At 47.7% G+C, this 12,131-nt stretch overlaps 3 protein-coding genes across 3 annotated transcripts; 1 reads left to right on the top strand and 2 right to left on the bottom strand.

The window, feature by feature from the left end:
- Positions 1 to 1,988: 1,988 nt before the first annotated feature.
- On the bottom strand, positions 1,989 to 3,708 carry N7516_007545 (uncharacterized protein; the record flags this gene model as incomplete). The annotated part of the gene is made up of 2 exons (XM_057220265.1): positions 1,989 to 1,999; positions 2,055 to 3,708. 2 exons carry the CDS (start codon positions 3,706 to 3,708, stop codon positions 1,989 to 1,991), a joined length of 1,665 nt encoding a protein of 554 aa, XP_057074356.1.
- Positions 3,709 to 4,789: 1,081 nt separating this feature from the next.
- N7516_007546 (polysaccharide lyase family 20 protein) lies at positions 4,790 to 5,569 on the bottom strand (the record flags this gene model as incomplete). Its single annotated transcript, XM_057220266.1, has 1 exon — positions 4,790 to 5,569. The coding sequence occupies one exon, from the start codon at positions 5,567 to 5,569 to the stop codon at positions 4,790 to 4,792; it is 780 nt and encodes a 259-aa protein (XP_057074357.1).
- A 2,367-nt stretch (positions 5,570 to 7,936) lies between these two features.
- Positions 7,937 to 11,520, top strand: N7516_007547 (uncharacterized protein; the record flags this gene model as incomplete). Its single annotated transcript, XM_057220267.1, has 4 exons — positions 7,937 to 8,753; positions 8,818 to 8,996; positions 9,052 to 10,633; positions 10,688 to 11,520. 4 exons carry the CDS (start codon positions 7,937 to 7,939, stop codon positions 11,518 to 11,520), a joined length of 3,411 nt encoding a protein of 1,136 aa, XP_057074358.1.
- Between the last annotated feature and the right edge of the window lie 611 nt (positions 11,521 to 12,131).

A 12,131-nucleotide genomic window follows, 5' to 3' on the forward strand; every position in this document is an offset into this window, starting at 1 on the left:
ATATGCCAACCAATTTTCTATTATCCAAAATAAAGTACCATTTTATTTCCCATGGAGTCTACCGATGCAGATTATTTAGCCTCTCCAGCCTCTATCCTTGTGGCCTTCGTGACAATCATCTTTCTACTCCACCGAGCATGGTCTCATTTATCTCAAACTAAACCCGATAAAATTACTAATTCTATTTCAACCACCTCTTTAAACAACTCAGACCTGACGGTGTCCAAAGAACCCGAAATCCCAGAAGGATGGTGGAGCGGTCGGGAAGTCTTCGAGCTCGAACGGCGCGCGCTCTTCAGCCAAGTAATAGAAATGCGAGAATGATATATCGCTTGGCGGAATCGCTAACATACAGCTCTAGACATGGCTATATCTTGCCCACAGCTCCCAGTTTAAAAAGCCCGGCTCGTATCAGTCTTTCGATATTTCCGGTTTTCCAGTCTTTCTCATTCGAGGTAAAGACGACAAGATCCGCGCATTTCATAATGTCTGTCGTCATCGCGCCTATACTATTACCAGAAAGGAAACTGGTGCCTCGACTGTTCTTGGTTGTCGGTATCATGGCTGGAGTTATGATACCACTGGGCGACTTGTGAAGGCTCCTCAGTTTGATGACGTTCCCGGGTTTGATAAGTCGCGGAATAGTCTATTTGAGGTTCATACACATACCACCGATCAAGGGATGGTTTTTGTAAATCTCAATTCTGGGGAGCCGGCTGCATTTGACAGTGAGATGACTTCGAGTTTGAGTGGATTTGCGCGTATAGCTGGTCTGGAAGCGAAATCCGCCTGGCTTACAGGTCAGACTTTGTCGGGGGACTTCAACTGGAAGGTTTGTGGTGAGTCACTAATGTCAAGGAGAGCTGGGGACAATGGCTGACACTTCAATAGCACGGACTCGTCACCTCGATGTCTATACCAGCGAGCTACATCGCAGAATGCCTGAAGTATCGGCGCCCTCTCCCGTCATGAAGTTTATCAGGTCTATTACGCAGAAGAGCACCCGGGAAGAGTGTTCCTTCTTTCCTATTACAGTTATTCATTCGTTTCAAGAAGCGGGTTTATGTCTTGCCCTTTCTTTCTTTCCCGCCTCAGAGTCAAAGACACATATTCGCTACGACGTCTTCGCCCATTCTACTGTCAATGAACCAGACATTCGGAAAATATCCGAAGTATTACAGAGTGCAGCGAAGAACTTGATTGTAGAGATTGAGCTTGAATATCAATCTATCTCGGCCAAACAAAGGTGAGTACTGCTATATATTACGTCCGAGAAGACCTGACCGATAATCCTTTAACTAGATCTTCTAGCGAGTTAAATAACACAGGTATGGTCATTAAACGTCATATTTCTTTTTCTATTGCCTAATCCAATTCATCAGACACTCGTCAAATCTTGAGTCGACTCCAGGAGCACACAAAGCTCGAACGGATCAAAAGGGAGCAAATCCTTCCAGCCATGCACAAGCCAGAAGGAAGCACTCTATTCCAAAAAGCTGACCAATGTAAGTGCTTTGATTTCCAGTTAGGCATTGCTATCCTACTAATTTACAGTAGTGTGCAGAGAGCTAGACTGTGTCAGCAGTGGGTCGCAGAACGGTACTTCAAGTGCACTTGACTGGTAGATTTGACCAAATCTCATCTTTGTTTTTGGTCAGCCCGTGCAGCTAGTTTGATAATTTGGGACTTATTAACTGGGGTAAGAGATGTTAATCAACATACAATGATCTGTTTCATGAATATGACACGGAAATAAACCATTCATAAAATTCTAAATAGTATGAACATACAAACCCAGCAAATGTCGGCACGAATCGAATCGGAAAATCAAAAGCAAACATCAGAAGTGAACATTAACCGACAAAAGGCCATCAGGCATAAGAAATAAAAAAACCTTATGTAGGAAGCGCACCTCCATGCTTCATACACAAGCAACGCCAACCCCTCAACCAAGACATAACCTTTCAGCCTCGGCGATTCGATCCCCCCTACGCACAGACTTAGTGACCATAGTGCTAGGATCCCTGATAGGACCAAGAGTCTGTCTCCCCCACTGCGAGCAGTAACACGTGCCGGTCTATTCCTCCTAATACGCTCCGCGCGAACAGCAGCCGGCACAGTGCCATCATCATACATTAGCGGTACCTCATGTCGGGAAAGCGTGCGTGTTTGAGGGCTTCTGGGGTAAACTGCGCTATCTCTAGTGCGCGAGCCATCCCGCGAGCTGCTCCGAAGCATCCGCGTGCCTGTTCCAATACTGTGCATGAGGCCAAGCATATCATTATCTTGTACGAACGCCTTCAGCGCTAGATGCCATTCGCTGCCAGGCCAGTAATTGGACAGACGACGGACTAGCGCTTGCATCTTGCGCATCGCGAGGAGCTCCATTACATTCTGTGTGGGTTCTGTGATTCGGCGGTCGGCGAGCTTGCGCTTGTGCGATGCTAGTCCTTCGGCGATCTCGGTGCCGAAAATCTTACCGTATTCATTATCGAAGAGCGACTCTGGGAGATGGGAGAGGATGATGGAGAATATCTCGCCGCTGTGAAGGTACGAGCTTCGAGCCGCGCAGATCAAGGCGTACCCTTGTGGGCCTCCGTCTAGTCTCGGCTGCATTGGATCGGATTTCTGGCACAGCCAGTCGATGGCGGCTGGCTCGTCGAAGCATGCGGCGTACATTAACGGGTTCATGTTTTCTGAGTTTCGGACCTCTGCTGTGAGCATGGAGAATTTATCGAGCCAGTCCATAAAATCGGCTCCGGCGGGATTGAAGGCTGCTGCGATGTGCCAGGAGGATTCTAGTTGTCCGCCGAGCTCGTGGAACTGGTGCTCAACGTTGCCGATGTTGATTCCGTGTTGGTATAATGCTTCAGCTACGGCGACGGGTGCGACAGCGCAGAACTCGTGCATCGCTGCTTCGTGGAAGATTGTGCGAAGTTCCTCGATCGGCACAAGCTGTGCCTGACGTAACCTGTTCAGGGCAACTACGAACTGGGGAAATGCACCCACGCCGACGAGTGAAAGAAGAATGTGGTTTTCGCGGGTTTCTCTGATATCTCTGGGTTTGATCAGATGTTGAGGATCCGCATTGCTGACAATGTAGGTGAGCAAATCCATATTGGGACCATTCAGTCCTGCCTCAAGCCAGCTTCTTCCCGATAGATCATAGCCATTGGGCGTGACAATCCCATATTGAACCAGGAACTCTAAGCAGGAAGAGCATTGAACTGCGGCATTGTATGCAGGATGGGTCTTGAATGGATGGTTGTCCGTTTCTCTTGGGAATGTAGTGCAATCCGACAAATGGCCCATTGCATCTTCGTAATTTGTGTATGATAGGATCAATTCCTTCCATTTATCAACGGTACCAGGGCGCTTTAGCCATTTTTCCACGCCCGCTTTGAGAGGTCCATTGTGTCTTACGAGTCCATGCATAGCGTGGATCTTCTTTTCCTCCATATATCGCACTCCCACTGAGAAACCAACCATCCTGTCGAATATGATCTCGAGTGCCTTCTGAGGGAGCTGGACAAGAGGCAACTTGGTGGCCCATTGGATTTGCTGGGCTGCTGTTTTCTTGTCGACTTTGCTAGGCCAGGCAACCTGAAGCACACCACCTTTGACGTTTCCACTTTGCAATCGGTCGAAAATGACTCCCCAAACTGCTGGACCCCAAGATTCCAGAATTCCTTCATCAAAGCCCGCCATGAGGAATAAATTTGGGAGGGTTTATTGTGAGACTTTTTGAGATTCGTGAGAATCTATCGAGCTGTTGACATAAAGCTAGTTTATATCTTCACCTCTCCAACCCCCCACGAACGTCGGTATGTGACAGTTCTCTCTACATTTTTCTTTGATGGAAAGAACCAAAGAAGATAAATATAGATTCTTTTGCAGTTATTGGACAAGAAGTAATATGAATTCCTCCTAAAAGGGTAGACGAGGACGATTCTAGAGCACAAATAAACAAAGAGGTGAAGAACTAAACTTTTTTTTTCTGTGGTGATAGAGGATCATAAGCTCATATTTACATATTCAAGGTGGAATATTGAGCTCAGCTCGTAGTCTACAGTGAGCCCTGTGCATTAATTCTAAATACCGAACGGAGAATGGGGATCACTAACCTTCATTTCTGTGGCATCAAGTCAATATTAGTAAGTCGAAGTTTTACTGTTTAACTACATAATTCAAGAGTAATGCAAGCCCAATAACACATTGCTCATTCATCAAAGAGAGTCGAGGACTCGACGAAACGTGGGAAACGTGGCTTTGATCGGGTTTCGTCTTGAGAACAAAGAGCTTCTTTCACAGTCTAGGACCGACGTTGGAATATTTTGTGGCTTCTAGGTAGAGATAGGAATTGAAGCGAAATGTTTTCTGGTTCTTATAGGGGGAAGTCTACCTAATAGTCAAGCTAAACTCCAATCTCCAGGCTTAGATTTACTTGCTAGGGCATTGCAATGTGTATAACTAACTATACCAGATAGACCTAGATACACAATCGCATAAAGCAAGACGAAGATCGGTATGGAATTTGAAAGGAATTTGCCCGACTCCAGTTTTGACAAAGAAAGAAAATCGTGTAAGAAATAGGAGGCCATTTACCTAAAGCTAGGATAGCTTACCCTTACGAATGTAAAATCAATCGGAATTTCCTATCAATAGTATTAAGCTCTATAGCACACCCAGATTCTGGAGGATTAGAGTACATCTCTGCTTCAACTAGCTAAGCATACATGTATCCATTGGTCCATCAATACTACTCACTACACACCGATCCAAATCCAAATCAACCGTCGCCGGCATCAATCTTGGCCTCAGCCTCAATATCAGCCAGTTTAGTCCCAGCAGCAATCTCATCATACCAAACACACCTAGTTCCCTGAGATCCCTTCATCTCCTTATCGTCATGCCAACCATTCGCATAAAGACCAGCCCGGAACTGGAAAGCCGCATCACCGTCAATGGTAGTAATGAGATCCTTCTCATCCAAAACCTTCTCCCCATCATACCAAACTCTGAAGTACCCCGTCTCATCCGACTCCCACTTCGCCTCAATCTCGACTCTATGCCATTCACCCGCAGTGACAGTGGCTAGATTGTTGAAACCCTTGACGTTCTGCTTGCAGACCGAACCCTGCTTGACACGCGTGTAGAGCTTGTTGCCCTTGAGCGCGACCATGGTCGTCGGCATCCAGTCGTCGCACCCGCTGTCTGTAAAGTCGCCGATGAATTGTGCGATGCCGTAGGATTGCACGGGGGAAAATTGCCAGCCATCTTGCAGTCGAAAGGAGAACCCGTATGCGCCTGTGTCGCCGCGCTTGTAAATGTCGTTCTTCACCACCTCCGAATGGTACCGGCCGGAGTAGCTTTTGTCGTAGATTTGGGTCATTTTGAGTGCGGTTTTGCCCTCATACACCTCGTCTGTCACTTGCTTCACAGTGCCCTTGTGTTCTTGATTTATTTTGTTCCAGCCGGAGGTTGTGCCGGAGTTTTTGAAGATTATGCTCGCCTGGGCAGTCAAGCTGAGCGCTAGCAATGCTGCGACCGAGGGGAGTTTGCCAAACATGATAGGGGCAGGGGAGTAGAGTTGGCGGTTGTATCTTTCAACTAGTTACTTTCTCGTGGGTTTCGCGGCTTTATACGTACAAATCCGAACTTCCCTTAAGGGAAGTTGAAGAGTGCCGAGTTTCCCATTAGTTTGACTAATGTTCTACCATTAACTCTTCAAGAATCTAGAGGATTTACTCAAAACGGAAGTAATGCTAAGGCTCTAAAACTGGCGATCAATGCCGTATTCTCTGCAACAATGCTCCTGGTAATCCACTACGGATAATATGGTGAGTGTCATTGGCTGGCATTGACATGCAATTTCGAGGATATAATATAGTTAACTATAATCCCTACCTATGTACTATGTTGTACTTGATTTCCTCTGCCACTTCTTGGCTTTCCCTTTCCGCTTTAGTGCACTCAGGCCTTGCCGGCTTTTGCTCACTGAGTACAACTGAGCACGCCCCTGAGCTAAGCCTTTACTCTCTCTCCACTACGGAGTATGCCGTGACTCGTTCCAACATATCAGCCGGCGACAGTGTGATCTCGCTCGCTGACCTTGTTCGCTGTCATAGCGAGCTTTTGGTGAAACCATTATTCTGGGCCTCCCGCCATTTGGAATTGATGGGATGCCGATTTCAACATGTTTACAATGCCCCCTTGATGGAGCACACTCACGATGACCAGCGGCCCTTTGAGAGGCAATCCAATGAATGGGAGGCTGAAGCGTAGTCACTTGCCAAGAGCTTTTCGCTCGAAGGGAAATTAAACGCTCTCACAAACATTTTACTGTCGAGGGGAAGCCATTTGGACAAACGTAGGTGAGATATAACTCAGTGCCCGCGAGTGGCTTCTATTATTTACCGCTAAAATGTTACGGGAATAGCAAAGGGCCTTCTTTCATTTTTGCGGGTCGCCCTGTTCATCGACCTCACTATTCGCTAACGGTGGGGAGAAATATGAGAGGAGTAACATGTGGAATTCACTCGAACCGACTAGTTGAGTAGTTGGTCTTTTGGTGCTAAGTATTCTCCTTCCAAATTGGGCCAATGGTCTATAGTTGCAGAGTGCAGAGTCAAGTAGATACCCACAGCGGACTCTAGCCAAGCTTAGCTATGGACATTTCGGTTCCCACAATTATTCGGGCATTAAAAGAGGGGATATATCCACATGATGCTGCGAAAAACTTCAAGAAAGGCATACTAGCTATGCAGTATGCACGAGGGCTTTTTAGTTAGGCAAGAGAGGCATGCACTAGATGAGACTTCCCTTTTGATTATGTTAGCAAACAATACTAGCTGATGGAATTATCTGTAAAAAAAAAGCAATACGAAATACTAAGACTATCAATAGGTCTAGGGTATACAAATGTACCAGTACAAGTCTATCTTATTCACCTGGACACAGTCATAGTTGGGGGCTGGAATGCACCGGGCAATGGGGCGGAAAATGTAGTGATCAACACGACAATAAGAATAACATTCACTACGCCTTTCCGAGTACGAGAGAACAAGAAGTTGGATGCAACTATAACTATAACTATAAAACCAGTCAGTTCAGTAAGTATTAGAGAATCTTCCTCAAACATGAACACATTTACTCCGTAATTTACTCCATATCTAACGACTTACTCAACCGGGAATTTGGAGGGTGATCTTTTGGCCCCGGGGGATCGATATTTAGCTGCAGCACACTAATCAAATAATCGACAAAATAATCAATTCTGGTCTGATTATTTGTCGAGATCATTTTGAGAAACACCATACTGCTTACAGAACCTTGAAGGGCCATCGCTGATTTCGGGGGGCCTAAAAGGACAGTATCAATCGGTCTGTGCTATGTTGTGCGGTATTAGACCTACCTAAATTAGTTCCCATTCCGAACATCTCTCCTATTTCATCTTTGCGAACCCCTATACTTGCAAGAGAAGACAAAAAAATAGTTGGTGGGTTCGTTGGTCTTTGTTCTATGCAGCCACAGCCGGTACGAACTATTTTCAACAAAGAAACCAACATACCTCGCCTCCCCGAGTCTGCTTTCGCCGAGATTCCAGTTCATAGTATGTTCTAGCGCAACTACCATGTGATTGGGGCCTTTGAGCAACATCCTGACCTGCCAACAAAGAACAAGGACAGCCTAAACCGGTCAACACAATGCCCGACCTATAGAAATTCGGAATAAGAGTTGAGATATGAGTTATTGGCTACTACCATCGCCTTCTAGGCCTCGTGGTTCTTCAAACCAGAAGACCAAGGCTTTGCAGAAGAAACTAGTTTTTCGACCTCCGTCACTAAAGCTAAGGAAACCCTTCAATCTGGATATCAAAGTCGCAGCTCTCCGAGGCACTGTTTCAGGTCAATCGAGTCCCACAGTCAATAAAGACATGCAGACAATGCCAGCACAGGTCGCGGACATCACTCATGGCCCGTCTGGATCGGCCCCAGGGACCCCTGCTAAACGCATGGCAACCAACACTAAAAATACTCAAAGCCAATCACACCACCTTGGTCTCAAAGAAGAGGATATTAATGTCGGGGACGCCGGGGACACTCGGTCTGCCTCCCCGCGGAAATCTCTGGACACTATGATTGACTTGGAATCACCCCAGGATTCTGAAGCTGATCCTGAAATTTCTCCATTGTCAGACTATCTCCATCCATTACGTTCGGCTTCCCGCCTGGCCCGCTTCTTCCCAGAGCTATCCTCGCACTTCGCCGTTGTCTCCCCGGTCAGTGCTGGTTCCAAAATGGACCGCTCGACGGGACCCTCTTTTTTCGAACGAGAGCTAGAAGAACGCGTGCAGACCTTATATCGCAGCTCTGCAGATGTTGCCCCCGATGCACATGGGGCTTTCGATAAACCGCAGATCACCCTCTCGTCTTTTGGATCTGATGAGACTTTAGATTGTGCTTCATCATGCTACAGTCGTCGCACTTCGGTGACCAGCGTGGGGAGTACGTTCTGGGGAGATGATGGACGACATCCCTACAAAACGGCAGATGCATACTCAATCTATTCCCCCGTCGCCGCCGGCGTCTTCGACGATGCCAGTCCCATCTGTTCCTCGCGGCCTTCCTCAATGGTTGTGCCCTGCCGCCTACACGTGTCAAAACTCACCTGCCCAATCCCCGTCACTAAAAAGGCATCGATGAACGATCTCAAGAACAAGCCATTACCACTAGAGCCATCCTTCGGTCCTAGTTCAGCTCCAAGTCACCACGATGACTCCCCCTTTCGGCAGTTTCACTGCACCTCAGACCAAAGTGGTCAACACAATACTCGAAGAGAGACTCACTGATCTCATTGCAACACTCCGCCACAATGAGCCACGAGGACTGGAAGCATTCCATCTTACACCAGTTGAACAGCCACCGAGATCCCAAACATCCGTGCCAAACATGCGTAAACAGTCAGCGTCAGCCGCAGCATCAGGGTCGACAACGGTCAGATCTAGTGGTCGCTGGTCATCGAAATCGTCATGTCCCAACGTTGTCGCAGGCCGCCGAGGAACTTGAAGATGTCCTGGGGGGCCTGGATGATCAAGATTTGTCTCACAAAACGCGATCGATCCCCGATGGGCCGTTGCAGATCAGCCGCCATAACGGGGACCTGATTGCTACCCGGCCCGCGCCCCTCCCCCCTTCCACCAAGCCTCACTCACAAACTCCGCAAGGGAAGTCCACGCTGAAGAACAGTCGGGTCAGCACAGTCAAATCAATAGGCTCAAGTCCAATCAAAGAAAAAGGTCGCAAAATCAGTAAAAGAGAGGCTAAAGACAAGCGATCGGGCAGGGGTAGGGAGAAGGGGATGGATGAAAAGGCCGATGCCAAAAATACTTCAACATCCAAAGAAACCATCAAAAAGGCAAAATCCAAGAAATCCTTCCTGGCTTTTCGCAAGCAAAGCCCAGCGCCGCGCGATGGAGTTAGTGTCAGCTACCGATCGGAGGAGTCCCTCAACATGACATTAGAAGCGCCTTCTTCCGATCCCCTCGATCTGCCCCCCACGCGCAACAGCCTGTTGCTTCAATTACCTCGTCTACAAACCAATGATATCCTGGATCCCTTCGACCACGTTGTGGAACAAGCAATGCTATCGGGTAAGCCCGACCCGGCCGCCATGGAGGGCGTGAAACTAGAGGAGAAGCCCATAGCCTCCAAAATCCGTCAGAGCTGGGCTTTGGTCTCGACTGCCCAGGCGAGCAGCGTCCAACTCACCGAACACATCTATGAGCTGCCCGCTACTTCCCCGTCACCTTTATCTACATTCCCTCCTAAGGTCGAGCGCAATTTCCCAGTCAATATCCCTCTCCCGGAAGATATGCCGGTGGATTTGATCCTATCAATCATGCAGAACATCGACTCTCTAGATGACCTTTTCAACTTCGCCCTCGTCAACAAAAAGATCTACATCGCATTCAAAGGTCGCGAGTTGCCCATGCTGAAAAATGCCCTGTTCAAAATGTCCCCGCCCGCTTGGGAAATGCGCGAGATGAGCCCGCCATGGGAAATGGAGTGGCAGCTCCTTATAGATCCCGACTCCCAGGTTCCGGAATACACGCCCACGCTGTATCTACAAAGGTACGCACAGGATATCTACACCCTTGCCAAGCTGAAGGCATTGGTTCTTGCGCGGTGCGCTCCGTTCCTCCGTCGTGATACTATTCGTGGTCTGGCGGGCGTGGATAGTACCCGCGCTGAAGAAGTCGACGATGCGTTCTGGCGGCTCTGGACCTTCTGTCGGATTTTTGGTAGTGGGAAGGGGCGGGAGAATGATATCACTGGTCAAATGGACTGGTTAAAGGGTGGTGTTCAAGCGAAGAATCATTTCACCTTGGCTTCGATGATGACACAGCCTTTCGGTATGAATAACGTTTTGTTTGAACCGCCCGAGGGATTCGGTCGTGGGAATCTCTCCGGTTTGTCTCAGAAGCAGATGTATGATCTGACGGAGATCTGGACGTGTATGGGGGTTCTGTTGCAACCGTTGCATGGAAAGTGCATTGAAGCTCGCAAGGTCGGTATTTTCGATGGCATGAACGTCCCAGATGGTGATCTAGCTCGCGAAGAGACTGTTCTCGGTAAGTGAAAGCAACAATCCTGTCTATTTGATCACAACTAACTCAGAAATACAGAGGAGTGGACTTCATACATTCTCACGCTCGGTCTAGGCGCAGTCTTAACACTCAGCTCAGTCTGTCCAGCCGACACTACCGCCGCCACATTCAGTAAGGCCAACTCAATCGGTCTTACCAAATGGGAAGCAACCGAAACCGAAGCAAGTCGATCATCATTCCTAAAAGAAGCAGTCTCCCGCGCCTACGATCTCCAAGATCGTGCCCTTGACAGCCCAACCGAAATCAGCCCGCAAAAGACAAGCCCTACAGAAAATGACCGCGAGATCCGTGAGCGCCAAGCCGGATTCGCCCACGAGCTCCGTCGTCGCCGTGAGCGCGGTCCCGATCCAGATCTCCAAGGCCGGTTTTCATTCTCTGCCGAACGCCCCATGTCCGAGTTCAGCACTATTGTCCATAATCTCAACACTTCGCTTCGAGATCACCGGCCCATTCCATCTGTGCCTGCGCTCGTTCTTAACAGGTCCTCGACCTCGACTGCTGAGACAGCTCCTCAGACCCCAATCCATCCCTTCGATCCTGCCAGTGTCTTTGCTTCGTCGCATACTCCACCGCCGGCTATGGTGCCTCTGCCTCTGCGGACGCAGGTTCTAGACCCTGTTGACCGTGCCATTGACATGATGGTTAATGAGCTTGGCTTTAGTACCCAAGATGCTAAGTGGGCTCTTAAGATTACAGATACTGGTGAAGGGATTGATACTACTGCTGCTGTGCAGTTGCTTCAGCGTCAGCGGAAGAAGAATGAACACAATCCCTTTGGTCAAGGTGATACCCTGCTGTCTGATTTTATTAAGTGTCAAAAGTCACAGGAATTAGGCTGGCGTTGGGCTTGATGGTGTTTTCATTATTTTGTCTTTTTGTTATTTGGGTGCGATTTATCTGTGATTTACTGCCACGATCATTATGTGTTATATACCCTTGCTGTTTATTTTTGAATTGACTCTTCTCTGAATTTTGAATCATTTTCCTAAATCGCTCTTCGCTTTAACACTCCACGTTCTGTGTTGTGTTGTTTTATGTCTCCGTATCCAGTCTCAAATTGTGCTTATTGTTGTCTGATTCGATACCAATATCATGTTGTTAATATGTATATGAGTATATTCAGTAAATATATTATTTCTATCCAAAGAAATATCTGTTCCAAATCTAACTCACAACATACAATACCCGGTGTTGGGTTGGGCAAGGACCGGGTAGTAGCACACCTACGGGCACCCACTGCATTACCCAAATAGGAAGGTGGTATTTTTCTGTCATAAAGTGAGGTTGTTAAAATGAACTATAAGGATGTCCTTTCGCCCTTCGGGGCATACTGGTCAATTGAAAATATACAGAGAAGATTAGTACGGCCCCTGCACTAAGGATGACGTATCAAATCAAAGAGAAGCTACCTATATTTTTTTTTTTACCCGACCTTATATGAGATGATAAGGTACGGGCTTTG

Source organism: Penicillium verrucosum, assembly GCF_028828655.1.
Source record: "Penicillium verrucosum strain IBT 35672 chromosome Unknown utg000002l_segment0_segment0, whole genome shotgun sequence".
NCBI lineage: Eukaryota > Fungi > Ascomycota > Eurotiomycetes > Eurotiales > Aspergillaceae > Penicillium > Penicillium verrucosum.